Source organism: Saccostrea cucullata, unplaced genomic scaffold (assembly GCF_032062105.1).
Source record: "Saccostrea cucullata isolate Sc308-1 unplaced genomic scaffold, CSIRO_AGI_Scuc_v1 ctg2606, whole genome shotgun sequence".
NCBI lineage: Eukaryota > Metazoa > Mollusca > Bivalvia > Ostreida > Ostreidae > Saccostrea > Saccostrea cuccullata.
The window spans coordinates 138,410-165,959 of record NW_026926328.1 but is presented as its reverse complement, the minus strand read 5'-3'; the positions used below and the strand labels follow the sequence as shown (position 1 = coordinate 165,959).

At 33.3% G+C, this 27,550-nt stretch overlaps 1 protein-coding gene and 1 long non-coding RNA gene across 2 annotated transcripts; both read right to left on the bottom strand.

The window, feature by feature from the left end:
* Positions 1–11,950: 11,950 nt before the first annotated feature.
* Positions 11,951–14,641, bottom strand: LOC134271389 (uncharacterized). The gene is made up of 4 exons (XM_062753600.1): positions 14,612–14,641; positions 14,344–14,515; positions 12,531–12,974; positions 11,951–12,325 (listed from the first exon to the last, which is right to left on the bottom strand). The coding sequence occupies exons 2-4, from the start codon at positions 14,423–14,425 to the stop codon at positions 12,105–12,107; spliced, it is 747 nt and encodes a 248-aa protein (XP_062609584.1). The 5' UTR covers positions 14,426–14,515; positions 14,612–14,641; the 3' UTR covers positions 11,951–12,104.
* A 3,468-nt stretch (positions 14,642–18,109) lies between these two features.
* LOC134271388 (uncharacterized) lies at positions 18,110–23,182 on the bottom strand. Its single transcript, XR_009993012.1, has 4 exons — positions 23,146–23,182; positions 20,440–20,482; positions 18,947–18,990; positions 18,110–18,147 (listed from the first exon to the last, which is right to left on the bottom strand). It is a non-coding gene; the product is annotated as an uncharacterized LOC134271388 (long non-coding RNA).
* Between the last annotated feature and the right edge of the window lie 4,368 nt (positions 23,183–27,550).

Here is a 27,550-nt window from a genome sequence, read left to right as displayed (position 1 = left end):
ATCAGTAAGGGGATCAGAGGCCACTTCATATTGCACATCAGTAGGGGGACTAGAGGTCACCTCATATTGTACATCAGCAGGGGGACAGGAGGTCACCTTATATTGTACATCAGAAGGGGGACCAGAGGTCACCTTATATTGTGCATCAGTAAGGGGGACCAGAGGTCACCTTAATTCTTACATCAGAAGGGGGACTAGAGGTCACCTTATATTGTACATCGGTAGAGGGACCAGAGGCCACTTTATATTGTATATCAGTAGGGGGAGCAGGGGTCACCTTATATTTAAAATCAGTAGGGGGACCAGAGGTCATCTTATATTGTACATCAGCAGAAGGACCAAAGACCACTTTATATTGTACATCAAAAGGGGGACCAGAGGTCACCTTATCTTGTGCATCAGTAAGGGGATGAGAGGTCACTTTATATTGATCTTCAGCAGGGGTACCAAGGGTCACCTTATATTGTGAATCAGTAGGACCAGAGGCCACCTTATATTGTACACCAGTAAGGGGACCAGAGGTCACCTCATATTGTACATCAGTAGGGGACCAGTAAGGGGACCAGAGGTCACCTTATATTATACATTAGTAGGAGGACTAGTGGTCACCTCATATTTACATCAGAAGGGGGACCAGATGTCACCTTGTATTGTACATCAGTAAGGGATCAGAGGCCACTTTATATTGTACATCAGTAGGGGGACTAAAGGTCACCTCATATAGTACATCAGTAGGGGGACCAGAGGACACCTGATATTGTACATCGGTAGGTCACCTTATACAAGGGTCGTTTAATAAATAATGTCTTCGGTGCTCGGAAAGAAACAAAACTCCCCTTATTGATGTTTTCAATAATTTAGTTACCGGGTATAATGATTTAACCGAAAATTATCTTTTATTAAAACACATGTAAGTAACATTTCTTATCCAATTTCTGATTCAGTTTCAATTGTTTTTTGAACTCATTTTCTGGTATGAACCTTTGTTTACTGGATTTTTGCAGATCCTATGATTTCCTGGACTTGTGTCTTCCTTCTGAAAGGCGTTTTCTCAAGTTTGGCAAATGATACAAGTCAAAAGGCGAAAGATCTGGCGAATATTGTTAATGTGAATGAACATTAACTTTTGTTTATCCCCAAGACTCCTTTACTCTTCAGGGCTTTCGGGTTTGGACGCTGTTATGAAAAAAATCTAATGTTGTGGATTCCTTATTCTCATTAACCTTTTGATTTTTTTGCCAAAAAATTGATTTCTAGATTCCTCCAGAAATTAAACTGCATCCCCGAATACGAATAATAATAATACCAACAAATAATTACAATAAGACCACTAATATTTAAGAAAATTGCCTATAAATCTATCTTTCTGCTCTTGCAATTCTCTGCTCTTCTCAGACCTTTGCTGTTTTTGTCAAGCAATCAGAAATTTAATAAAAATGTTTCGGACATGTGTTTCAATTAAAAGAGAATATTTTAATTAAATCATTAAGACAAAATCATAGAAAAACGCTTTTTTGTTTCTTTCCGGGCCCTGATGACATTATTTATTGAACGCCCCTCGTATCTGTACCTTCTGGTCCGCCCTTGTTTTCTTTTTAGGTGTCTGCTGGTTAAGACGGGTCTAGAATCGTTGATGCTTTATCTCTCAGCATTCATATAATTTTTTTTATGACTGATTTCTTTAAAAATGTACAACAAAAGGGACCACTAGTCTCCCTATTTATGTACAATACAAGGTGACCTCTGGTCCCCCTTGTGATGTAAAATATAGAGTGACCAAAGGTCCTCATAATGATTTACAACATAGGGTGACCTCTGACCCCCTATTGATGTATAAGGTGACCTCCGTTTCCCCTTATGATGTACGATATAATCTGACGTCTTCTCTTGTACAGTATAAGGTGACCTATGGTCTCTTTTCTGTTGTACAATATAAAGATGACCATTAGTCTCCATAATGAAATAACATATAAGGTGACCTTTGGTCAACTTATTGATGTACAATATTAGTTTACCTCTGGTGTAACGAACGTTAAAACTGAACTGAAGGCTCTGTCCCCCTACTGATGTATAAAATATATACTTCTGGTCTCCCTACTGTTATCTCCTACTGATGTACAATATAAGGTGTCCTTTCGTCCCCCTTATGTTGTACAATATAAGGTAACCCCTGGCCCCCCCTACTGTTGTACAATATAAGGTTACCCCTGGTCCCCTACTGTTGTACAATATAAGGTGACCCCTGGTCCCCCTACTGATATACAATATAAGGTGATCTGTTGTCCCCCTACTGATGTTCCCTACTTATGTACAATATGAGTTGACCTCTGTTCCCCCTTCCGATGTACATAAAAGGTGTCCTATGGTCCCACTACTGATGTACAATATAAGGTTACCTCTGGTCACCCTACTGGTGTACAAAATAAGATGACCCCTGGTCCCCCTACTGATGTATAAGTCCCCAATTTATGAACAATATAAGATGTCCCCTTTTCACCCTGCTGTTGTACAATATAAGGTGTCCTATGGTCCCCCTACTAATGTACAATATAATATGACCCCTGGTCCCCCTGCTGATGTATGATATAAGGTGTCCTCAAGTCTCCCTACTGATGTAAAATATAAGGTGACCCCCTGGTCCCCCTACTGATGTACAATATAAGATGACCCCTGGTCTCCCTACTGGTGTACAATGTAAGATGTCCCCTGGTTCCACAAATGATGTACGATATAAGGTGTCATTTGGACCCTTACTGATGTACAATATAAAGTGACCCCTAGTCCCCTTACTGATGTATAATATAAGGTGACCCCTGGTCGGTCTCCCTACTGATGTCCCCTACTAATTTACAATATAAATAAATACAATATACTGATGTACAATATAAGGTGACCTCTAGTCCCCCTACTGATGTCCCCTACTGATGTACAATATAAGGTGACCTCTGGTCCCCCTACTGATGTACAATACAGGGTTACCTCTGGTCCCTCTATTGATGTATAGTGTAATATTAAGTGTCCTCTGGTCCCCTACTGATGTCAATATAAGGTGACCCCTGGTCCCCCTACTGATGTACAATATAAGATGACCCCTGGTCTCCCTATTGGTGTACAATATAAGATTTCCCCTGGTTCCACAACTGATGTACAATATAAGATGTCCTCAGGTCCCCTACTGATGTTCAATATAAGGAGACCACAGGTCCCCTACTGATGTACAATATAAGGTGACCTCTGGCCCCCCTACTGAAGTCCCGTACTGATGTTAAATATGAGGTGTCCTCATGGTCCCGTACTGATGTCCCCCTACTGATGTAAAATATAAGGTGAGCCCTAGTCCCCCTACCAGTGTACGAAATATGGTGTCCACTGGTCCCCCTACTTATGTACAATATAAGGTGACCTCTGGTCCCCCTACTGATGTCCCCTACTGATGTTAAATATAAGGTGTCCTCTGGGTCCCCTACTTATGCCCCCTACTGATGTACAGTACAGGGGTACCTCTGGTCCACCTATTGATGTAAAGTGTAATATTAAGTGTCCTCTGGTCCCCTACTGATGTTCAATATAAGGTGACCACACGTCCCCTACTAATGTACAATATAAGGTGACCTCTGGTCCCCTTACTGATGTCCCCTACTGATGTGAAATATAAGGTGTCCTCTGGGTCCCCTACTGATGCACCCTACTGATGTACAATACAGGGGTACCTCTGGTCCACCTATTGATGTAAAGTGTAATATTAAGTGTCCTCTGGTCCCCTACTGATGTTCAATATAAGGTGACCACACGTCCCCTACTAATGTACAATATAAGGTGACCTCTGGTCCCCTTACTGATGTCCCCTACTGATGTGAAATATAAGGTGTCCTCTGGTCCCCTACTGATGTTCAATATAAGGTGACCACACGTCCCCTACTAATGTACAATATAAGGTGACCTCTGGTCCCCTTACTGATGTCCCCTACTGATGTGAAATATAAGGTGTCCTCTGGGTCCCCTACTGATGCTCCCTACTGATGTACAATATAAGGTGCCCTCTGGTCCCCCTATTGATCTAAAGTGTAATATTAGGTGTCCTCTGGTCCCCTACTGATGTTCAATATAAGATGTCCTCTGGGCCCCCTACTGATGTACAAATAAGATGATTACTGGTCTCCCTACTGATTTAGAGTATAAGATAACTTTTGTTCCCCTCCTTATGTAAAGTGCATTATAAGGTTTCCTCTGGTCCCCCTACTGTTATTCAATTTAAAATGACTTCTGGTCCCCCTACTTATGTACAGTATAAGGTGATCCCTGGTCCCCCACTGATGTACAATATAAGGTATCCTATGGTCCCCCTACTGATATACAATATAAGGTTACCTCTGGTCCCCCTACTGATGTCCCCTACTGATGTTAAATATAAGGTGTCCTCTGGGCCCCCTACTTATGCCCCCTACTGATGTACAATACAGGGGTACCTCTGGTCCACCTATTGATGTAAAGTGTAATATTAAGTGTCCTCTGGTCCCCTACTGATGTTCAATATAAGGTGACCACACGTCCCCTACTAATGTACAATATAAGGTGACCTCTGGTCCCCCTACTGATGTCCCCTACTGATGTGAAATATAAGGTGTCCTCTGGGTCCCCTACTGATGCCCCCTACTGATGTACAATATAAGGTGCCCTCTGGTCCCCCTATTGATCTAAAGTGTAATATTAGGTGTCCTCTGGTCCCCTACTGATGTTCAATATAAGGTGACCACAGGTCCCCCTACTGATGTACAATATAAGATGTCCTCTGGGCCCCCTACTGATGTACAAATAAGATGATTACTGGTCTCCCTACTGATTTAGAGTATAAGATAACTTTTGTTCCCCCTCCTTATGTAAAGTGCATTATAAGGTTTCCTCTGGTCCCCCTACTGTTATTCAATTTAAAATGACTTCTGGTCCCCCTACTTATGTACAGTATAAGGTGATCCCTGGTCCCCCACTGATGTACAATATAAGGTATCCTATGGTCCCCCTACTGATATACAATAAAAGGTTACCTCTGGTCCCCCTACTGATGTCCCCTACTGATGTTAAATATAAGGTGTCCTCTGGGTCCCCTACTTATGCCCCCTACTGATGTACAATACAGGGGTACCTCTGGTCCACCTATTGATGTAAAGTGTAATATTAAGTGTCCTCTGGTCCCCTACTGATGTTCAATATAAGGTGACCACAGGTCCCCTACTAATGTACAATATAAGGTGACCTCTGGTCCCCCTACTGATGTGAAATATAAGGTGTCCTCTGGGTCCCCTACTGATGCCCCCTACTGATGTACAATATAAGGTGCCCTCTGGTCCCCCTATTGATCTAAAGTGTAATATTAGGTGTCCTCTGGTCTCCTACTGATGTTCAATATAAGGTGACCACAGGTCCCCCTACTGATGTACAATATAAGGTGTCCTCTGGGCCCCCTACTGATGTACAAATAAGATGATTACTGGTCTCCCTACTGATTTAGAGTATAAGATAACTTTTGTTCCCCCTCCTTATGTAAAGTGCATTATAAGGTTTCCTCTGGTCCCCCTACTGTTATTCAATTTAAAATGACTTCTGGTCCCCCTACTTATGTACAGTATAAGGTGATCCCTGGTCCCCCACTGATGTACAATATAAGGTATCCTATGGTCCCCCTACTGATATACAATAAAAGGTTACCTCTGGTCCCCCTACTGATGTACAAAATAAGGTGGCCTCTGGTCCCCCATATGATGTAGAACAGAAAATGACATCTGGTCTCCCTTTTGATGTATATTATAAGGTGACCTATGGTCGCCCTAAAGATGTATGATATAAAGTGACCTCTGGTCTTATTAACTTTTTATTACCTCTGATATTCGCATAAAGATTATGGGAACAAGCAGAAGTCTTATATTGTACATCAATAAGGATTTCATACTTCACAAACTGTAGTATATGAATGAGACAAAAATAATTCTTATGTTGTACTTTATAACGATGTGACTGAAAGTAGTAAGTAGGCGATAATTTAAAATCATGGTATGTGTAGAATCATTTTTTAAATCCTCTTAAAAAAAGAATTGCGACCCTAATTTTTTGACCGAGGAAAAAGTGCACAATTTCTCCGAATTCTCTAAATGTTCATGTATGTAATTGGAATTTGGAAGATAAGTCAACTTGCTTGTCTTCAAATACAGTATATGTATCCAAAAGTTAAATAACAATTGGTGCACTTTTTAAATTTTATTTCCTTTTTTTTAATGTAGTTTTGATGGGTTTATGAATTTGATGTGTTAATTCCAAGGAAAGGGGAGGAGAACTCCATGCAGCCCCAAACTTTGTAATACAGGGTGTACATCTTTGTAAGATGAATAAAAATCACGGATTTCCGGCAAAGAGTGTTAAAGTGATGAGGTCGCCTATTTAATTAAGCATGACCTCATAAGGAAGACAAAAGATACATTAAATAATTTATTAACGAATAATTATTCCATTATGTTAAAGGATTGGTGAAAATTGGTAGGGGGCAAAATCTTCACACACCCCCCCCTGCTTGTTAGAGATCTGCGAATGCAGAGACGTGACGTACGTCGCTTACTATTAGTAAGGAGATCAGAGGTTAGGTACTGTGTTATATAGATACTATAACCTTACATGGAATAACAAAATCATAGGGGAGACCACAGGTCACCCAACATAATCCATAAATGTTAAACTCTAATATATCATATGTCTTATAATATTGCAGTTAATGTTGCTCAGCAACCCCCCTCCCCCTCTTTGTTTTCTAATACCCATCACAGATGGTTATTCCCGTGACAAAAATAAATTTTCTGTTTTTTTTACACTGAAAAGGCTTCACAGTAATACGATTTATTCTATTTTCACTTTACGTATGCAACGCACTACATTTTGTAGCGGAGTAAACAGACCCGATAGACGTGAACTGCGCGGGGGACCTAAGGTCCTAGTTCAGCGTACGTTTTATCCTTCTGCGTACAGCATGGGCGACGCCATGTTCCACTAAAGGGCAGATAACTCATATCGGACCGTTCTACCTCAGTTTCGTATTTGAGAAATTTTTCCTGTGTATCACCGGGGTAAAAAAAATAATCATGGTACAATTTTTGTTTAGGTATCAACTCCCCAAATAATAAGTTAAAACAGGCTTTAAGAACCTTTTCAGTTGACCTTTAAAGCACTTGGAAATTGCTGAAAAAAGCATTTTGTCGTTTTTTTGTGTATAAACATATCCCCCCCCCCCTGGGTACAGAAATCAGATGCTTGTCGACTATCAGTATCATGTTGAACATGACTGTTCTTTATATCATCCATGTAAGTCCCGTATCGTGAACACGTTGAAATTGCGTGAAAATACATGTGTATGGGATAACTAATTCTCAAAATATACTGATCACTAGCTGATTGACTCTCCACTGTTACTCTTCACAGCATAGTCGCCGATAAGCGACCGTGTTTGTCTAGAAGAGTCTGAATTATCTCGATGCATATGCATGCGAGGTGCATGGCAGTTGTAGTATAAACACACTCAATTAACTATTCAGGTCATTAAAAAGGTTTTAAGGAGATACACAACGTACCTTACCTACTGATAGATTTCCAAGATATTCCAAATTTAAACTTATAATTTAATTACATGTTCATAGACAAAAAATCAGCATGCCTCACCAGAGGTTTTGAAAAGATATAAAATTTTGAAAATTTTTGCATTATTCAAATAAAAATGTACAAAAATTAGAAAACATAAATTTCAGATTTTTTTCTTCAAAAATTGTTTTATAAAATGTGTACAAATCCATTTATTGCTAGCGCTCTCGAGCGCTAGCAACTACGTTAGTCCAAATTCCTTGAATACGCATGCTCGGCTTCATTCTGGGAAAACTGTGAGAACTACTATAGATAGACCGTACCATATCAATTTCGTTGTATCATGTTGTAGCATTAAATAACTATGTTTATTTATTGTGTAGCTTATACTTTAAAGATAACTACATACTTAAAATTTTCCGGGTTTTTTTTCTGACGGAAAAGCCCGAGTCATTATCTGATTGTTCTAAACAAAGACAAGGGAGGTTTTTTACGTCTAAGTACAACCAAATATAGACTCTAATTTCTGATTGGTCAATAAAGCCAATCTAACAAATTCCAGAAAGAATTTACACTAAAAATAACGAATAAATCCAATTATTTAAAAAAAATCTGATGCGTATGGCATTTAACCTAACATTACTTGACAAAGATGACCTAAGGGACCAAGCTACTTCACATCTTCACATTCGGAACTCTCTGGATTTCTTTATACAACATACACTTTAAGTTATTTTGTATATTAATTTTAACTCCCCTGTATTTTCTTAATTGTTACATTGTCAAGAAATTCTATTCTTAAACCAGCTCATACAATGCCTTAATCGGGATCTTCTCCATATTATATAGAGCCCCACCCTCTCTAGTAAAGATCATAAATGTTCCGTTGCGCCAAAACACCGATTGTTTAACACAACCCCTACTCCCCCCCCCCCCTCGATTCTAAAAACCTTTGTGTCTCGAAAATACACTTCATAAAACAATCATAACTTTATCAGTACGATTTTCCAGACTCGATAAAAATTAAAGAATTCAGCAAAATAAATCACTTGATCACGTATCCTCCTTTCTGTGTTTAAAAATTGCTACGGCGCTAGCTCACCTATCTTTTTTTAAAAGATAAGCTTGTAGACATTAAAAATACTGCACACAGATCCTTCATTTAGTGGAACTCTTCAACTCCAGGGGAGAACCCAAAAAAGTTCAAACTACGTTGCGTATGACCTTAATACTGAAATGCAATAAAAATTTAATCATGGCGCCCGCCGATTTTAACCATGGCTCAGATCGTTTAACCATTTCGCACATATATTTAACATGCCGGGCCGCCACGGTAAAATTCCTTTTGAAGAATCCTGTCCACTGAAAAAGTCAGAGCTTTTCGCAAACGTCCAATATTTGACTATCACCTGCTTGTACTAGTGTTCATGTCTCCAAGCATATTAGATATTCAAGATATTGCTCCAGGTACAATTAATTTTTAAAGCCTGGTAAAACAGGAATTTCAACAACCTCATGTTATTTCTTCATTTTGTTTATTCTTTTGTATATTGGCCTTGTTGATAAATATAATCTCTCATTTTGTCAAAATTTTACTGACTCGTTTAATGCCAATTGACTGTGGAATGTTCAGTCTACATTAGCAATGCACAGACGTCAATGCAAATGTATCCGGTCAATAGGGAATGCTTGCACATCCTGAGCACCTGATCCCGCCTCTGTTCTTTCCAGGTTTCTGTGTTGTATACCATCTTCACTTGTTTTGTTTATGTATCTTTTCAAATCGAACACTGTCCGTTGTCTTTAATTTTTTATGCTAGTTAATGGGTCTCTATATTTTTAAGAATTTTTTTTCAAGATACTTTGGCTACTTTTACAATCGTGAATTACATGAAGTTGCAATATTTTGTTTTTAGCTTTTTGATATTGTAACAGGGTAGCTGTCCCACTACAAAATTTACTGTGTAGGAACAGCAGTTAATGACCATCCTATATCAAAATAATTGAGCTTTGAATTACAAATTAGATTTAGTTATAGAAAACTTCTGTCAAGATGGTTCAAATTATTTGTTTTAGTAATACCCAACCAAGCACACGACATTGAAAAATACTTTGAATCAACGTTGGTTATATGTTTTTTCAATGTTTTATTCATCTTAGATTAAAAAAAATAAGTTCAGCGTTGAAATCTTAACGTTGATTCAATGTTGAAAATCAATGTTGATGAGACATTGAATAAAAGCTTATTCAAATTTGTTGTTTTTTTTTCGTTTTTTTTTCCGGGAGGGTGGATTACTTACTTAAAATTTTAACCGTTTTATTACAGGTTAATAAGATGCCTTCATACTAGTACAAAGGAAAGCATACAGTATAAGAAAAAAATCTATATATTGTAAACATTCATTTAACTTCCTTTCAATAGATGTGTTACAATAAATTTCACCAAAATACCTTTTCTAAATTAATCATGTTACAACACCTGGGCATTTACAAACGTTTTGTATTTTAACATGTGGTAAAAAAAATAGTCTAGAACATGAAATCATTCCAAGATATGATGTAAATCTTATACGGTACCACTTTTGATGTACCAGATACGCATATCGACAAATTATGTCTCTTCAGCGATACTCTGACATGCCGAAACGTTTCCTTTAAAGAGTACATTTTAATTAAATCTTGGTGTAAGAGTCCTGAGGGTGGTGTTGATCTCCTTATTAGTATTCTGTAACGGATTATGCAAAACTTGGTTAGTATTGGTTGGATGTTTAAATAGTAATAAACATTGTCTACGACTTTTTGGGACAACCCTCGTAACAGTGACTGTTATGCTGTCTTTTTGAATATTATCCGGATGTCCTACTGCGCATGCTCTTAATTCGCACTTTGGAAAATTCGTGCTGAATTCATATTTATTATGCATTGAATTTGATATACGGTAGTGCGACTTTGTCAAGTCCGACCTCGTTATGGTCCGACAGTTTTACAGTCGACTTGTCGACACTATTATAGTCCGAATTATCTATCAGCGAAAAATAGGGTTGGACCGCTCGGCGAAGATCTGACATTAAATCCCTGTTGGCTCAAATTGAATTAAATGTTGAATCAACGTTACATTTTCAACGTTGCATCAATTTTGTATCTAGATTCATTAACGTCTAAACCCAACTACAATCAATATTCAACGTTTAAACAACGTTGTGTGCCTGCTGGGACTATCTTATTCAGAGAAAAAAATTAAAGTGATATTAATTCTTTTGATCTTCATAAAATTCAAATAAATTTACTCAAGCTTAAGATTTATCTTCAAAGATTCAATGAAATTCATCAGAATCAGCATCAGAGTCCCAAAATTTGCAATTATTAATTTTAATTCATTTTCAGGTGCTAGACTTTTGAACCATTCATATATATATGGCTAAAAACCTATAATATTTTGAATATTAATTGAGATAAACTTGAGATAAATAATAAATTGAAATTCAAATAAGCTCGAATCCTGAAATAATTAAGATATGTGATCTCAAATAACCTCCAAATCTTACAGAAAGAAATGAAAATTTACCAAAATTTAAGAATAATTTAAAATACATTAAAAAACCAAAAGAGGAGGAAAGAAAGATAAAGAAGATTGTTAACTATACCATATATCGTCGCATGGTGTCACAAAAGAAATTGTTTACATGTACATGTAGATACACAAAATATATGAAATAAAAAAAAACCAGAAAATGCAGAAGTGAACAATTCCCCTTTAACTTTACTACTTAACAATAAATATGAGAACATAAAATTTCATAGCTTTCATTTATTCTATAATAATAAATCAATTCTCGCACAGCTTATCTTTTCTGATGATAAAATTGAAGAAAGTACAAAGATACAAATGCAGATCCACAGAAAATTAAAGTAAAATAAATATCCATCTACCGAAAGTAAAAGAACGTAGCTTACAATGCCATATTCATCAGCAAAAATGTTAACAAAAGTAAAAACAGACAAGGAAATGCAGTTAAAGACAAATATGTCATTTAATATATGTACAATAAAATGTAACATGTCTTATCAACCAATATTAAAATTCTTTGGTTAATAGTGTAAAGATTTTTCATTGACGTACATGATAAGTGTAAGTTATGCATGATAAGTTAAGTTAATTTTCACAACATATGTTTAACAAAAAGTACACTTAATCATGGAACAAACAAAACAATTCCACTACAGTTGAGCTTATATTAATAAAAATGTTTTATAAAGACATAAGGAAAATGCATTTGAATCGAAATACATAATTATACCTTCTACAGCTAGGCACAAACATCCCTAAATAGTCGCAGTGGTTGTTTGAAAAGTTAAAAACTGAATTTAAAAAAATGGGAAACATAACAGTATCATTGATGTCTTTTTCTTAATTGATTACTGAATTCTTCCGATAGAAAGCAGCAACTTTTTAATTTAAGTGCTTTGATAGAATATGATAATCAATTGTATTATTTGAAGTCAGATGGTTTGCATGTTTTACTTTGGCTGTCACATTGTTCTCTGCTATCATCCCAAATAAGATTAGCGGGACACGTTCTATGATAGATAAAATTGTTTGAGCACGTAACGTAACCATGACAAGTGACGCATGACTGGTAATCCCCATCAGCGACTCCCCAGCAGCTGTCTACACATTCCCCGGTAGTGACGTTTAAACTGTTATTTAAACCTATAATACGAAAAAACACGTATCGATACCTTATTTTCTTGAGATTTTTTTCAGATTTTGTTTGGAGAGAAAGATTAAAAAATCAAATAGAAAGATTTGTGTTCATTTTAAATAAAACTGTCTGTTGAAATTAATAATAATATACATGTAATTGATAAGGATATGTTTATTTTGTACAATTAAATGCAGTAAATATGAACTATACCTCCGATTCTTGATTCAATGACTGCTATCAAATTGTTTTCAAAATCTCTGAATAATTCTTTCATCATGTTTTCTAGATGTGTTTTGGTTTGATTGGATTGTTCTTTTATTAAGTCCTTCACATGTGAATTCGACGTTTCAGTATGGTTAGATAAAGCTTTCACAGTTTTTGCAATGTCCTCCGAAGAAGTCTGTAATTGGCTAAATGATGTTTCCACCATGTTTTCTATTTCATTGATTGAAGAATTTGTTCGATGTAACATTGTTCCTATCACTTCTCCAATTTCTTTCAAAGAATTTTTTGTTTTATTTGATAATGAAAGGACGGTTGCTGACAAATTTGAATTCGCCACTAGAAACATATCGGTAATATTTATAATTACGCTTGTTTTTTCAAGTTCTTGTCGTTGATATTCAGTGAGTGTTTCCAGTGAATCGTCTTTGCCTACGATAAAGAAAAGTTGCAGTGATGTATTAATAAGAAATAGCATTTTACACATTCCTAATGAGCTTTAATTGTTTATATTTTCATATAATTTAAAAAGTCAGAAACTTGCTCCTGCAAAGAAAATTTGATTTTCGGAATCCCTATTCAACGCATGGAAAATTTAAACTTCAATCTCAAAATTAGATTTTTTAATGCATAAAATGAAGTCTTGTGAGAGTTAGATCGACGCAATTTCGAAAAGATCCACAAAACATTCTCAGAAAAGTCTCTTGCACAAGTATACATGACTTAAAATTTCTTAAATATTTTTTGAAAAGGTTTCTCAGAGAATATTTTTCGCCGAAATATGTTGAAAAATTGCCGACACGGTGTTTAGAAAAATATTAATCAGAATAGAATTTGTTAGATGAATTATGTAGGTTTGGAAATAAATTCAAGCACAAAGTTCCATTATATATATATAAAAAAAAACAAATCAGGAGCGGAGAAATCACAGACCTCTAAAACACCATACGTGGATTCAAGTACTATTGAGGAGTAAGCATCCCCAACCGACCTTCAAACCCGTCTTCTGTTCCTTGGAAAATAGGAAAAAAACATGTAGTTGTCTAGTATACTTTGCTGTTCATTCAAATATTGGACAACATTTGTGGTAAGATCTTTTGTGAGCATTAACAATAGCCATTTTACATGTCTGCAAACAAAGTTTTCTCAGGTCGAAGATGTTACATTTTTATCTATCAGCTTAATGGACAATTTAGAAAAGTAGTTGCTATTGAACTCTCATCTTCACCATAAATGATCACAAATAAGAATATTAAGTACATTTTTATCTCTTTCAACCGTTTTTTAAATCATGAAAATCTTTCAGAGAAGTCTAAGAGCACATTTTTATGAAACTTGTATGTTACACTAGACATTGCAATTTCTCGATTTATATCAGTTTTATTTTAAAAAAAAAGTTCCGGTTTTGACTTTTAATCATAGAACGGGTCAACCTAAACCACATATGTCGATTGATTAAAAATCGACATTAGTAGGAATGTGTTTTTATATTGGCGATTATTAGAATCAATCTGTGTTCTTAAATACTTGAACTGACATTTGATTTGGTTCACAAACACAAAAATCAAACAGAAAATGACAGAGAATTTTCCTGTTTTGATAATGGCGCTTCTTCTATTTTTTCCTATCATGTCAAATATCAAAATCCTGTAAAAAAAAAAAAAAAAAAAAAGCCCTAACAAGATAACATTTTTTGGACTATTCTAAAATTCTAACTGTACCTCAAGATAACTGACTGTAATGAAAAAAAAACTATTGAAATATATTTTCTTAAAATTATCTTTATGTATAACTTGCTAACCCTTTAAAGAACTGGTTTGGGTCTGAACATTTTTATTTAAGTCGTCCATTCTACTCTGATCATTGGCTAAGAATGTTAGCATAAGTGCTAGTCCTGCAATCACGACTACTGTGATGAATATCTTGAATATTCTGCATATCTTGTCCCCAAATCCCTGGCTTTTGTAAGTATCCTTCATATACATGTAATAAATAAAATAAAGATGCATAAAATCATCACGTGTTTTGCAAAATCAGAAAAAATAAAAACGACGTTCTAAAAAACGCACTGTGTTAGTTAGAAAAGAGCTGTCAGCTTCTCTTGAGTTATGGGTGGAAGTTGAATGCTGAAATTGTATAGAAAGTATTATAAGCATATTAATTAAAACATATAGCAAATGATTTATTGAGAACATATGTTTTAATTTCAGAAAATCAAAATTTAAATTTTGTGTGATATTAGACACTTAGAATTGAATTGCCAAGTCTTGAGGCATCCATAAAAAGAGGATAGAGGTGAGTGTCATGAAAAAAATTGACGAAATAAGAAAAAAATACGAAAAAAGTTCTAAATGACGTACTATGTTAGGATGTGTAGAGCTGTCTATTTCTGAGTAATTATGTGTGGAATTTGAATGCTGAAATTATATAAGCAGTCTTATACATGTAACCATATAGATCAAAATAAAAAATATATAGCAAATAATTTAACAAGAGAAATTTTATAGTTAAAAAATTCAAGAACAAAAGTCAGAAAGTACCATATATGGCCTATGAATTTTTTGACTAAAACTACCCATCCCTGCATTGACGAAAATGAGTAGATAGGGAAACCACGTATAGTTTTTAATGAAAACGATGATTTATTTTTAAAGAAATCCAAAGGTCATATATGGTACTTTCTGACTTTTGTTCTTTAAGCATTTTGTGTCATTAGAAACTTACAAATGAATGTCCTCTTCTAGAAGCACCCTAAAAAGAGGCATGATCAAATTAAGTGTCTTGACAAGTCTGTGTGTTAATAATGGCCTACTTTGTACAGATCAGTACGGAAAACCTTCCCTAACAAAAAAATACTATAGTTAACTATAGTTAACTATAGTTTACTATAGTTAACTATAGTAAATCAAAGTGTCAAAGTTTTTGTCAAAGTTTTTCAAAGTGTCAAAGTTTTCGTCAAAGTTTTTCAAAGTGTCAAAGTTTTCGCCAAAGTTTTTCAAAGTGTCAAAGTTTTCGCCAAAGTTTTTCAAAGTGTCAAAGTTTTCGCCAAAGTTTTTCAAAGTGTCAAAGTTTTCGCCAAAGTTTTTCAAAGTGTCAAAGTTTTCGCCAAAGTTTTTCAAAGTGTCAAAGTTTTCGCCAAAGTTTTTCAAAGTGTCAAAGTTTTCGTCAAAGTTTTTCAAAGTGTCAAAGTTTTCGTCAAAGTTTTTCAAAGTGTCAAAGTTATCACTATAGTAAATCAAAGTTTTCAAAGTGTCAAAGTTATAACTATAGTTAACTATTAGTAAACTATAGTTAACTATAGTTAGCTATAGTATTTTTTTGTTAGGGTTAGTCAGCATTTTACTTGATAATAAATTAATTTGTTGACAAGGTCATCGTATCGACAGAGAACCTACGACATTATGACCTTAAAGACCAAGTTTTTTTACCGTACGGTTACCTGAGGAGGGGGAGTGCTCGAAGTAACAATGGTGTTATTTACCGGGAGACCCCCAATACCCAAGATGTCAAAAATCTGTGTATACGTAGCATTACAAAGGAAGTCTGTGTTTGGTAATCGGGGTCATCATTACGTGTTTTGTGTCTGGTTTTGAGTGAAACTACGTAAAATAATTATTTTCATATGAAATTTATTTGTAAACTTAACGCATTCATCGTAATCATGGTAATTTTTTGAAGGAAAACAAATAATAAGATACATGTTTATCGTCTTACTGCTTTATTAACTTATTTGTCTATAACTTTACTCCTTTTAAAAACTTTCATACGTATAACATGCTTTTCTGTATCGAATCAACTGAAAGATACAAACGCCGTGTGCAGGTGACAAAATAATATATCTGGATAAGTAAGGGAAATAGACTATTGAAACGTAAAAGTCATGGCGGTTTTAATTAATCGTTGTTGTTCGATAATTATTGAGGTCTTTTCAAGTGAAATATCCAAGCATGAAACAGATGCTTCAATTTCCGTGATATCGTTTATTTCAAGCTCACTTAGATATTTCTATTGTTATATATTTTTAAAAAGTGAAATTGAATTTTAGTGTTATTAGAACATTTTAGAACCACACAATTGAAATTCTGTTTTCTCTCCACAAAATGAAAATCGATTTATAAAGATTTTCAGACTGTCATAGCAAAATTATCAATTAATAAGATTTTGAAACCTTTTTAACCCAAACTTATATATTGGAAATTTAACAAATTCCATTTTAGGTCATTATAAGATATGATTAAACTGGTATTTGACATTTTCAATTGGGTTCAAATAACAATAAAACAAAAAAATGTACACCTACACATCTTATCAATGTAAATATGAAAGTAAGTAAACTGTATTTGATTACTTACAGGGAACATATTTGGCCGTAACGGTGTTCGATTACGACCATCATTAACATCTGATAAAAAAGAAAACAACTTTAATACAAGATGTTGATATCTTGATTAATATTTTGATTAATACTAAAAGATTTTCAAAAAAATTTAAATAATTTAGTTCTTATCAATGGGATTTTCTTTACACACTTACTGTTGTCATAGATTGATTCACCAATGCCCTAAAAGTGTAAAATGTCACATGGATGTAAGTGTACAATAAATGCAGTATTTTTAAAATATAAATAAGATTTTAGCAAACCAACTTGAACTTCAATTAACTTATAGCTCGTCGCAAATTTTGTTAAGACGAAATTCTAAACTTAAAAATATCTACTTACATGAAAATAGATGGGTTCCAGTAAATGCAAACCTGAGTTCTCCTCATTTGTTATTATATCATGCAATCACATAATGTTTTTCTTAATTGCAATACGCTTACAGGTTTCAGGAGCCTAATATTTTTCGTCGATAAATAATTATTATTTATTGAGTTAAACATTATTTTTATGTTCGGGTTTTAATTAAAATACTGATGTGCAGCTTAAAAGTTGATCAGAAGATATAAATTGACTGGTAGATGTTAGCAATTGATTATCGTTTTTAAGAGATGAAAGCCCATTGTTTCAAATGAATGTAATGTTCAATCAAACTACGGCTAGTTACAAAGAGCATTCCCAGTTTGTAAAACACATTAATTTTGTGATTGGATCTTTTGTGTCATATGTACATTAGTTTGAGATTAAAGTGTGCACTTAAAAAAGTAAAACAGTGTATATTTTGTATTTGACCTATGTGATGAATTTGTTCTCTGTGCAAATGTATTACATGTTCTATATAATAGTAAATCAGAAGGTCGTCAGGACTAAAATTTTTAGCGTTTGAACTGTTAATTTCTTAAGTAAAAGGTGAGGGAGCTTTAGTTAGTATTAAATATAGGCCTTAATTTTCCTCAGTTTTTATTTCTTTCTTTTTTTGAAACTTTGATATTTTGTTCTAGAATAGGATGCATCTCTGTATAATTAATATCAAAGAAATTCAACCGGACATTTTTTGCTTACAAGATTTGAAATATGGCCTCTCAGACCCTTATAAAGATACAGTGAAATCAGACTCACCACATAAGAACATGCCTTCTTAGATAAAAGTTTATCGATTAATATTTATATAAAACATGTGCTATACTCACTTGTGGATTTTCTTGAATTCTTTCAATATGAATTGGCCTAAAGAGAAATACCCGATTATAAATCTATGCTAGAAAGTAAATTAATTGTTTTTGTTTGTGTGATATAAGTTACTGATAACGGCAGATGGAATGAAATTTTCATTCTACTGAACGTGAAAAAAAAAGCTTTTTAAATAATAGGATGGTAATTGCATAAAAAAAAATGTTTAATGATCTACATGTATTACATGTAAATGTGTATTACATGTATATGCCTGTTCAAAAGATTTACTTATCTGTATTTTCAATAATAGTCAAATCTCTATTAAAAAATTAAAATTTTTCTAAACAATCAAAGTTTTTTTTCAGTGGAAACGTAGATGTATAATAGAGTTTATCTTTTAAGATTCGTATAGTTTTTGTCCTGTTAGTCCGTCCGTCTGTTTATCTGTTTGTCCACAAAACCGTCAATTTTGCCCCTGAGCTTTTGAGGGGGTTTTATAGCTCTCATATTTCACAGGTGTATTCTTGTGATAAAACCTTTCTATGGGTACACCAAATTTGACCTCTTGACGTTGGAGTTTGACTCATTTTTACAATGTGATAAGACTTCTCAATTGGAATATCAAATATTTTTGATCTTGACCAAAGAGTTTTACCCAGTTTAAAAAACACTACCTCAGCCATGCATGTGACCTTTGAACAATTATTACTAGTTTTTTTCACCTATTTTCAAGGTTTATCCTTTATGACAGGACCTTCCTTTATATACCAAATATTTCTTTGATCTTGCCCTTTGTGTTTTGGTCTTCAGTGTTTAATAACGCATAAACATTAATACAGAATTTGTAACTTACCCTGCATGGGAATATCCACTTGAACCTTGTGATAAATTCGTTCTCTGTGCAAATAAATGACGTCCTTTTTAATCTGAAGGTCTTCAGGAACAAAATTTATTACTTTGAATTATTCATTATACATTTTTTACGAAAAGGGAGATGGCGTTTTAAAAAATTGAATATACTAACTATCTGCATTAGATTTTGATGATATTTAACACACACTAACATTTCTTTATAAATAAATTCTTTATTTATCTACTTTTTTCTTTTCCTTCATATTGAAAATACATTTCCAGATGAATTTGTTTGTAATGTTATATGGCCAGCATCGCATACATGTACACGCATTGATAAGCTGAAGCATATTTATGTAAGTTGTAAATTTTATTTTTCGTACCCCTGTAATAGAAAATTCGGGGTTTATATAGTCTTTCTTTCTGTGTGTCTATCTATTTCTAGTCCGCAGCATCTTTAGCCTTGCCAAAAACTTTTGTGTGGTTTGGACTCTGGCTTTCATGTTTCACATGTATATTTAATGTGACAAAATCCTTTCTTTCGGTACCAGAAAATTGACATTGACCTTGGTGTTATATTTTCGATCTTTTGGTCTTGACTTTAAAGGTTTTACCCACCTTTAAGATACTGTATCTTGAGCCAGTAATTTTGAACAGAAAATATTAAGATTTTTATATTTCAAAATTTCATTCCTTGTGCATGACAAGATGTTTCCTTGGATGACAACAATAATGATTTCTTGATCTTGGCCTTGGAGTGGTTTTTAAATTGTGTTTGAGAATCAATCCTTGCCAAAAGCTCGCATATGAGGGCATCAGTGTTTCATATACACATCTTGTTCTTTTAATTGACTCTTTGACTTCTTCGCTTGGCTGTGATTTTTTTTTAAAAGTCCACCACGTAAAAAGATTTATAAATGATAAACAAACGAATTTCATAACGTTAATTTTATTAATAACACAAACATATACTATGTTCTAAAATATGTATTTTAAGTATGAAAATTGGAATGACAAAATCTTATGCCTTTTATACATGTAATTAGACAAAGACAATATTCCTATATACATGTATACTGGGTATTTGAAAATTGTTCAATTTCATGGCAGGTGAAATAATTGCTGCCAAAATATTATTATTCAGACGCTTGTTCAGTTTACTTTAGAAAGTTGCACTGTGTTTATGATTGAATATTAACTATTTACCTTGAAAATCAATTTAATCATTTTCTTTAGCTTACAAGAATAACATGAATAAGAAATGTTTCCGTAATGGAAAACAGCTTTAGAACAAAAACCTGTTGCTTACGACGAAGCAGATATCGTCAATGTACTATTTGAGTAATTGATAAATAAAATATTACCCTTTTCTAAACAATGCGGATGATGACGAGATGAAGATTTTTTTTGTTGGTGGAATTAAAGGATTTCTATTTTTTGTGTGCAAGAATGGAATACAAATCCTTAAAGAAATAAAAAAAGAGTAAAGCTTACTTGTGAACCTGTTTGAAAATGTCCACGATTGTTGGTCTCTGACCTAAGGAATAATGTCAAACTTTTAGCATACAAAAAAGATATAGCACAATGTAAGAATCCTGAAACAACAATTTAGAACTGTGCTGCGAACCTCGTGAAATCTTGCAAATGATTAAATATACCTATATTTAATGTAGCTTTCATAAATAATGTACATTCAATGTTTTGTATGCACAATGACACTATGATCGATAATTATATACTATAGCTAGCACTAGCTGTAATATTAAACATCGTGTTAATTCATTTCTATAGATTTGATAACCAAAATTAATAGCTTTAGTGCGGGGAATTAAAATCGGAGCCCTTAACGTATGGCGTTTCCTTCAATGGCAAAGTAGATTCGCTTAAAAATGAGAAATTATCAGTTCATGTGCTCACCAACTGTTTTATCACCAAAAATATAAATAAATAAAATCTATAATTGTTTTTAGACATGCAAATAGTATGCATTAAAATTTTAAAAGTGCTTTTAAGGTAGGATTCTTCTCAGGTTTCTGACTAGATGAAACATTCAAAGTATATTTGCTTATATGTCTTATATATTGAGGTGTAAGGAATTTTAAAGACCATATTTTTCTTTCCTCACCACAATTGTAAAACTTTAAATAGAAATGGTAAACTGCATTTGAAAACTAGTTGGGACTATATTTTTGGCGGAATGGTGGCGTATGAAAATATCTTCTATAATAGGTAGTGTATTGTATATTTTGGTCATTTACACATGTGAATTGTTATTTTGTTTTCTTTTTTTCTTTTTTGTTTTTGTTCCTGATCTCCATTGAGTCTTCGGGTGGGGTCCCTCAAGCTTATTCACTTTCGGTCTTGGCGGTTTTTTAACCCCACCTTTGCAAATTTATTGTCATTTATTCAATTATTTTTGGTAAATCAATTGTTGACATTAATTTCATCATTTGATCAAATATATTTTATGATAAATTGAATAAATGACCTTTCTCACAAACAGAAGTTGTTCTGTCTTTCATTGCAAATGAACTCAGACTCACTGGAGAACATAACTGGTTGTTTCATGTTGACAAATACATGGTATTTTATGGAAACATGATATGGAATGAAATTTAAAGTTTTCAAGTTATTGGAAAAATTTGGGTGACAAAAAACCTATTTTATTGTAAATAAAAACATTTTTGGCAGCAAATTTTGTAATAAGATACTGTTGTTATAATTATATACTCATCATTGATAACATAAATGATTAAGATCTTTAGATTAGCCACCTGACATGTAGGTGGGGGGCATCATTTATTGTTGGCATCTGGTGAATAATTACATGTCAACAGATGGAATTTGCAACCTGGCATGGCAGGGACACTGTGTATGCAATAGCCATCTTGATTAATCCAAATGGCTAATTAGCCAACCAGATTGAAGGAACCTATACTGAAATCTTATCTTGGTAAGAGGTATCTCAATTATTCACTTTTTTGTTTTAAGAGCTGCTGGACGCACCTAAATCTTAACAAGAATTCAATTTACCCACCCACCATCACCCTAAAAATTTATTTATATAAAATCGGTTGTCATAAATTACAAACAAACTGTACATTTTGTTTCTGTCTTGTACATTTATTATTACTGTATATTATTACTTTATTTTTCCTCGACACAACTTAAATATAATGTTCTATTTTTAACCTGTGTCTAAAATTGTAATTTCATCATTCAACCCGTGTTTCAAATTACAATTGTATCACATTATTTTTCACTTATGTTATATGTTAGTACATGTTTTTCTGTTGTTGGGCGGTTTTTTAACCCCACCTTTGCAAATTTATTGTCATTTATTCAATTATTTTTGGTTAATCAATTGTTGACATTAATTTCATCATTTGATCAAATATATTTTATGATAAATTGAATAAATGACCTTTCTCACAAACAGAAGTTGTTCTGTCTTTCATTGCATATGAACTCAGACTCACTGGAGAACATAACTGGTTGTTTCATTTTGACAAATAAATGGTATTTTATGGAAACATGATATGGAATGAAATTTAAAGTTTTCAAGTTATTGGAAAAATTTGGGTGACAAAAAAAGTATTTTTTCTCTCTTAGTAAACGATCAAAACTTTTTGTTTTTTTTATCATTTTGTACAATTATAAGACTACTTTATTATTTGGGAAAATAAGAAAAAGTTAAATATAGGAAGCATATGAAAATAACTAATATATCCTAAAAAATTAAGAAAAACAGAGAAAATTCGAATTAGCCAATATCCAGTTAAGTTAAACTATTTATGTAAATTTGGTAATATCATGCTATAGACCCGATATAGTTATATGTTTTTATGCAAAAATAACAATCATTAAACTTTTGAAATAAGTAGGTATAACATGATTGGCAACAATTTTTTTTTTATTCTTAATGCTAAGGAAAAAGATAATGACCTTGATCTGAGCTTGCCTCTAATATAAAACGGTCAAATTTAATTTCACTGATACTATCACTCACTGATATTATCTTCTTGATATTGTGAAAATTTCATAAATTTTTAAATATTAGAAATATGAGAAGAATCCTACCTTAAGGAGATAAGTAAATGACCTTCTTATATATACTATTAACTATAATTATATAACTTTTTTTAATTTAGAACAACCATCAATTTTAGAAACCGTTTATTATTTTTTTAAGTAACTTACCTCTCCAATTCTATATATCCATTTGAACTCGAAATCTGCATAAAAAATGTCATATTAAAAAAAAATTAAATCTTATTCATACAAATGGTACAACCAAATTGAATTCAATAGTCAAATATCCGAATATTATGGAATATGGTATACATCGCACCCTCGAGGTTTGGATGGATAGTGCAATGATGCGATAAATTGTAACAATGAAGCTATATTGCAATAACGATGAAGTGATACTGCGATAACATGTAACAATGAATCGATGGCACGATGAAGCGATAACTTTGAAGCGATAGCACATTGAAGCATTAGCGCGATGAAGCGATGGTTCTTTAGTGATCCTGCTATAGTGCAATGAGGATGAAGCGATAGTATGATGAAGAAATGTTCACTTTCAAAATTTCATAGCTCATTTTATGTTCCCAATTGCGTCATTGTGATCGTGCTAACGCACCATCGCTTCATAATCATCGTGCCATTGCATTATCGCGCCACCGACCCTTAAGGAGATGTTCGATGATGCAATAGTAAATTTTATACCACGAAGTTCAATATCAAACCAACGAGTGTCGACGAAAGGGTCGATGGTGAGATTATACGATGGAGATTAACATCCTTCCTTTGTTTTACATGTACATGTAAGTATAACGTATATAGATTAAGTATTTGTATTTATTAACATTGTGATTTAACAATGGTTCTTGGTATAAATTCATCTTCTGTAAAGGAAAGAAGAAAAAACTTTTTTGAATTAAAGATTCACTTAAAAGCTAAGTGTAAACGATACATACCTCGCTTTCTGGGTAGTCTGGAAGTGGATCTGTCCCTATTAATAAAAACAATAAATTGTATCAATTATTTTGCGTGGTAAATAAGCTTCATTTACTTCCAAAATAGCTATATATACTTTTTAAAAGATATATTATAAAATCATTTTAAGATTAAATTGGCTTTTCAAACTCTCACAAAATCAAAGAAAATTAAGCTATTTATATTTCAAGAATACATTTTTTTCTGAATTTTCAATCATTTAAATCATTACTCGAGTAGGTTCCGTTTAATAGGCATGTGCATGCCTGTAAGAAAAAGGCTTCACATGATTACAAAACATAAGAAAGATAAAAATTCTAAATTCAATAAAAATTTCTATCGCGCAAACTTAGAGGAGCCATGCAGGATGACCCCCCGTTCTATGGCCTTTAGACACTAGAAGATTAAAACTAATCTTTATTCTAAATATTTCTCCCTTTTTAGAATGCACATTTTGTATTGATTTAATATATTATATTTTTCGAGATGATTTCAATTACCTACAAACTGTACAGAGGAACAGTGTTTTCTCTTGCTTATATAACGAAGCCCATGAGCCTTATAGGTCACCTGAGTATCACGTAACAACTTTCCGAAAATTGGATAATTATGATTCATGTTTTAAATCAGAAGCCATGAAATACACAATTTTGAAAGAGATTTCATTGTTCATAATAACTATACAGATACATGCTTACTTTGGTTACTTAATACCCAAACGTAGATCAGAGTAAATAGGAGAAAATGCATTTCCTATTACTAGTTGTGCACCAATTCCCACAGGAACCACTGACCCTGGTGCAATATAAAATTTTTGGAAATTTTATCATAAATCTTATTTCATCATAAATTCTTGATTAATACCAAAGTGCAGATTTCAAAGCATCAATTTATTTTCAGACTATGTATCCTCCCTCCAAGTACTCCTGACCCAAGGGCCCAGAAATTAACCATTTTGGAAAAGGCAGCTTTCTTCATCATACATATGTATTCAGATCATTGGCATAATACCAAGGAGTAGAAGAGATTTTCAAAGAATTAATGCATTTTCACTATTAAAAAACATTAGAATCCCACTTAAACACAATAAGCCCCGACCAAGGGAACCTGAAATTCACAAATCTCGAAGAGGCATCCTTCTTCATCATGACTATGTACATACATAAAGTTCATTGGGTTAATACTCAGCCGCTGAAAAGAAGATTTTAAAAGAATTCATGCATTTTCAGTCTATAATCAATGGAGCCCCACCAAAACACCAGTCTGAGAACCCCTATCCCCGGGACTGCGAAATTGTCAATTTTGGAAGAGGCAGCCTTATCTAACTAAACTATGTACTTGGCTTGTTTATATAATACCCAGGAGCAGAGAAGAAGAATTTCAAAGAAATAATTCATTTTCACTTTATAATCTACATAGCCCCGTCCTAGCATAAGAACCCTTGACCCTGGGGCCATGAAATTCACAATTTTTGAAGAAGCAGCCTTTTTCAATATAACTATGCACTTAGTTACTTTATTTAATAACATTAGCGAAGAAGAAGAATTTCAAAGAATTTATACATTTTCACTATATAAGCTATAGAGCAAAATCCCTGACCCTTGGGCCATGAAATTCACAATTTTGGAAAAGGCCTTATTCAACTTAACTATTTATCTGATTAGTTTATATGATACCCAGAAGTATAGGAAAATATTTTCAATGAAATAATACATTTTCACTATATAATTTATTTTGCCTTCCTTAGCAATAGAACTCCTGAGCCTGGAGCCTTGAAATTCGCAAATTTTGTAGAGGTTTCAATGCTTATTATAATCATATCAATAGTTTGACTGGTTTGAACATATTTTATTGCATAAATACTATACAAATGGTTTGAACACAAGTTCTAACAACTTACTAGGTTCTCACCATACAACTGTCAATATATATACATAGGGAAAATAAGTGAAAAGGAATATCGATGTACAAACATGTTTGTTAAATTGAAACATACATTTGTTACATTTGATAAATATATAACTATGTAGAGTGTAAGTGTTAGGCAGTAATAATTAATTAAATCTACCAGAATCTCTTATAAATTTATGAACTGACTGAAAAATATATTTATTGATTTCTACATTTTGTGACTCATCTCCCCGCAGAAGTAAATGACAATCAATAATGTTCAATTTGATATTTGGTTTCGTAAGACACAGTAAATCTCTGAGTAGCTTTCTCTAGCATATTGGTACTTATTGCAGACAAAGAAAAAATGATATGGGTCTTCTAGGGTACCACATGAACAGTTAGGACTCTCGATAATGTTTCTTCTATAAAGATCATAATTTAAAATGCAATTGTGTCGTAGTTTAGTATGTATGATATTTAGTCGTCTATTACCATGGGAGAAATAAGAAGGGGGTCTGCTGGTTTTTTTATGTATGTTATTTTTAAAACTGCTAAAAGATATGCTGTTTCTAGTGGTGATACTCAGACTGTTCCATTGGTTTATTGTATCAGGAACAAAAGATTTCTTGAATATTTTAAGTCTACATCTAGGAATAGTGTAGTCCTCTCTATTGCGTGTATCGTACTTTGATTCATTACGTCTTGTTGCTGGAAAAATACTTTTTAAATAATCGGGTACTAAGTTGTGATGTACTTTGTACATAGTATCTAGCTTTGCTACTTTTCGCCTATCTGCAAGAGGTTCCCATCCTGTTTCTAAATATAATGCATCTCTTGAAGCGATAATCGGTAACCCTGTAATAATTCTTGCAGCATAAAGCTGCACCATTTCTAATCGTTCAACATCTTGTAAAGAACACCCGTCCCAAACTATAGAACAATATTCAAGTAGCGGTCTAAAAATGCAATGTACATTTTAGATAAAGTTTTTCTACCGATATTCAGCTTTTTTAAAAGACCTAATCTTTGGTAAGCCTGTTTAACTATATTAATTGTCTATATGATCAGACCAATTAAGATTTTTGCTCAAAAGTAAACCAAAATGCTTATGAGAGGTTATGTATTCTAGATTACATAGTTGAAATTGTAATTTTGGGAGATAATAATTGGATTTTAATGTAAAAAATAACGCTTTCGTTTTAGATGGGTTAAATTTCATAAGCCATTTGGAAGACCACTTGTCCAGAATATCTAAATCATGATTTAAAGTATATTCAATAGTTGCAACATTATAAGAGGAACTTTGCAATGAGTTGTCATCTGCAAACAATCTACACAATGAAATCATGTTTTCTGATACATCATTCACATAAATCAAAAAAAAAGTAAAGGACCAAGAACAGATCCTTGTGGTACACCAGAGTTAATGTTTCTGTTAGACGAAAAAATATCTTTGTACATAACTTTCTGTCTTCTATTACATAGGTAACTCTCTATCCAGGTAAGAATATTTCCACATAATCCATAAGTTTTTAATTTGAAAAGTAAACCATTATGCCAAACTCTGTCGAAAGCTTTAGACAGATCACAAAATACCATGCAACAACATTTTCCTTCGTCTATATTCTTAATTATAGTGTGATAGGTTTCAAGTAGTTGGTAAACGGTTTAGTGACATTTGTACAATTGAAATTGTAAATGAAAATTA

What these genes read in the sequence shown, in the direction of transcription:
- LOC134271389 (XM_062753600.1), bottom strand. Translation starts at nt 14,425, where the DNA reads ATGCTAACATTCTTAGCCAATGATCAGAGTAGAATGGACGACTTAAAT. An exon ending in CCAAACCAGTTCTTTAAAGG is followed by an intron (nt 12,975 to 14,343) that starts GTTAGCAAGTTA and finishes TCTTTATCGTAG; the next exon opens with GCAAAGACGATTCACTGGAA. An exon ending in CATTGAATCAAGAATCGGAG is followed by an intron (nt 12,326 to 12,530) that starts GTATAGTTCATA and finishes TTCGTATTATAG; the next exon opens with GTTTAAATAACAGTTTAAAC.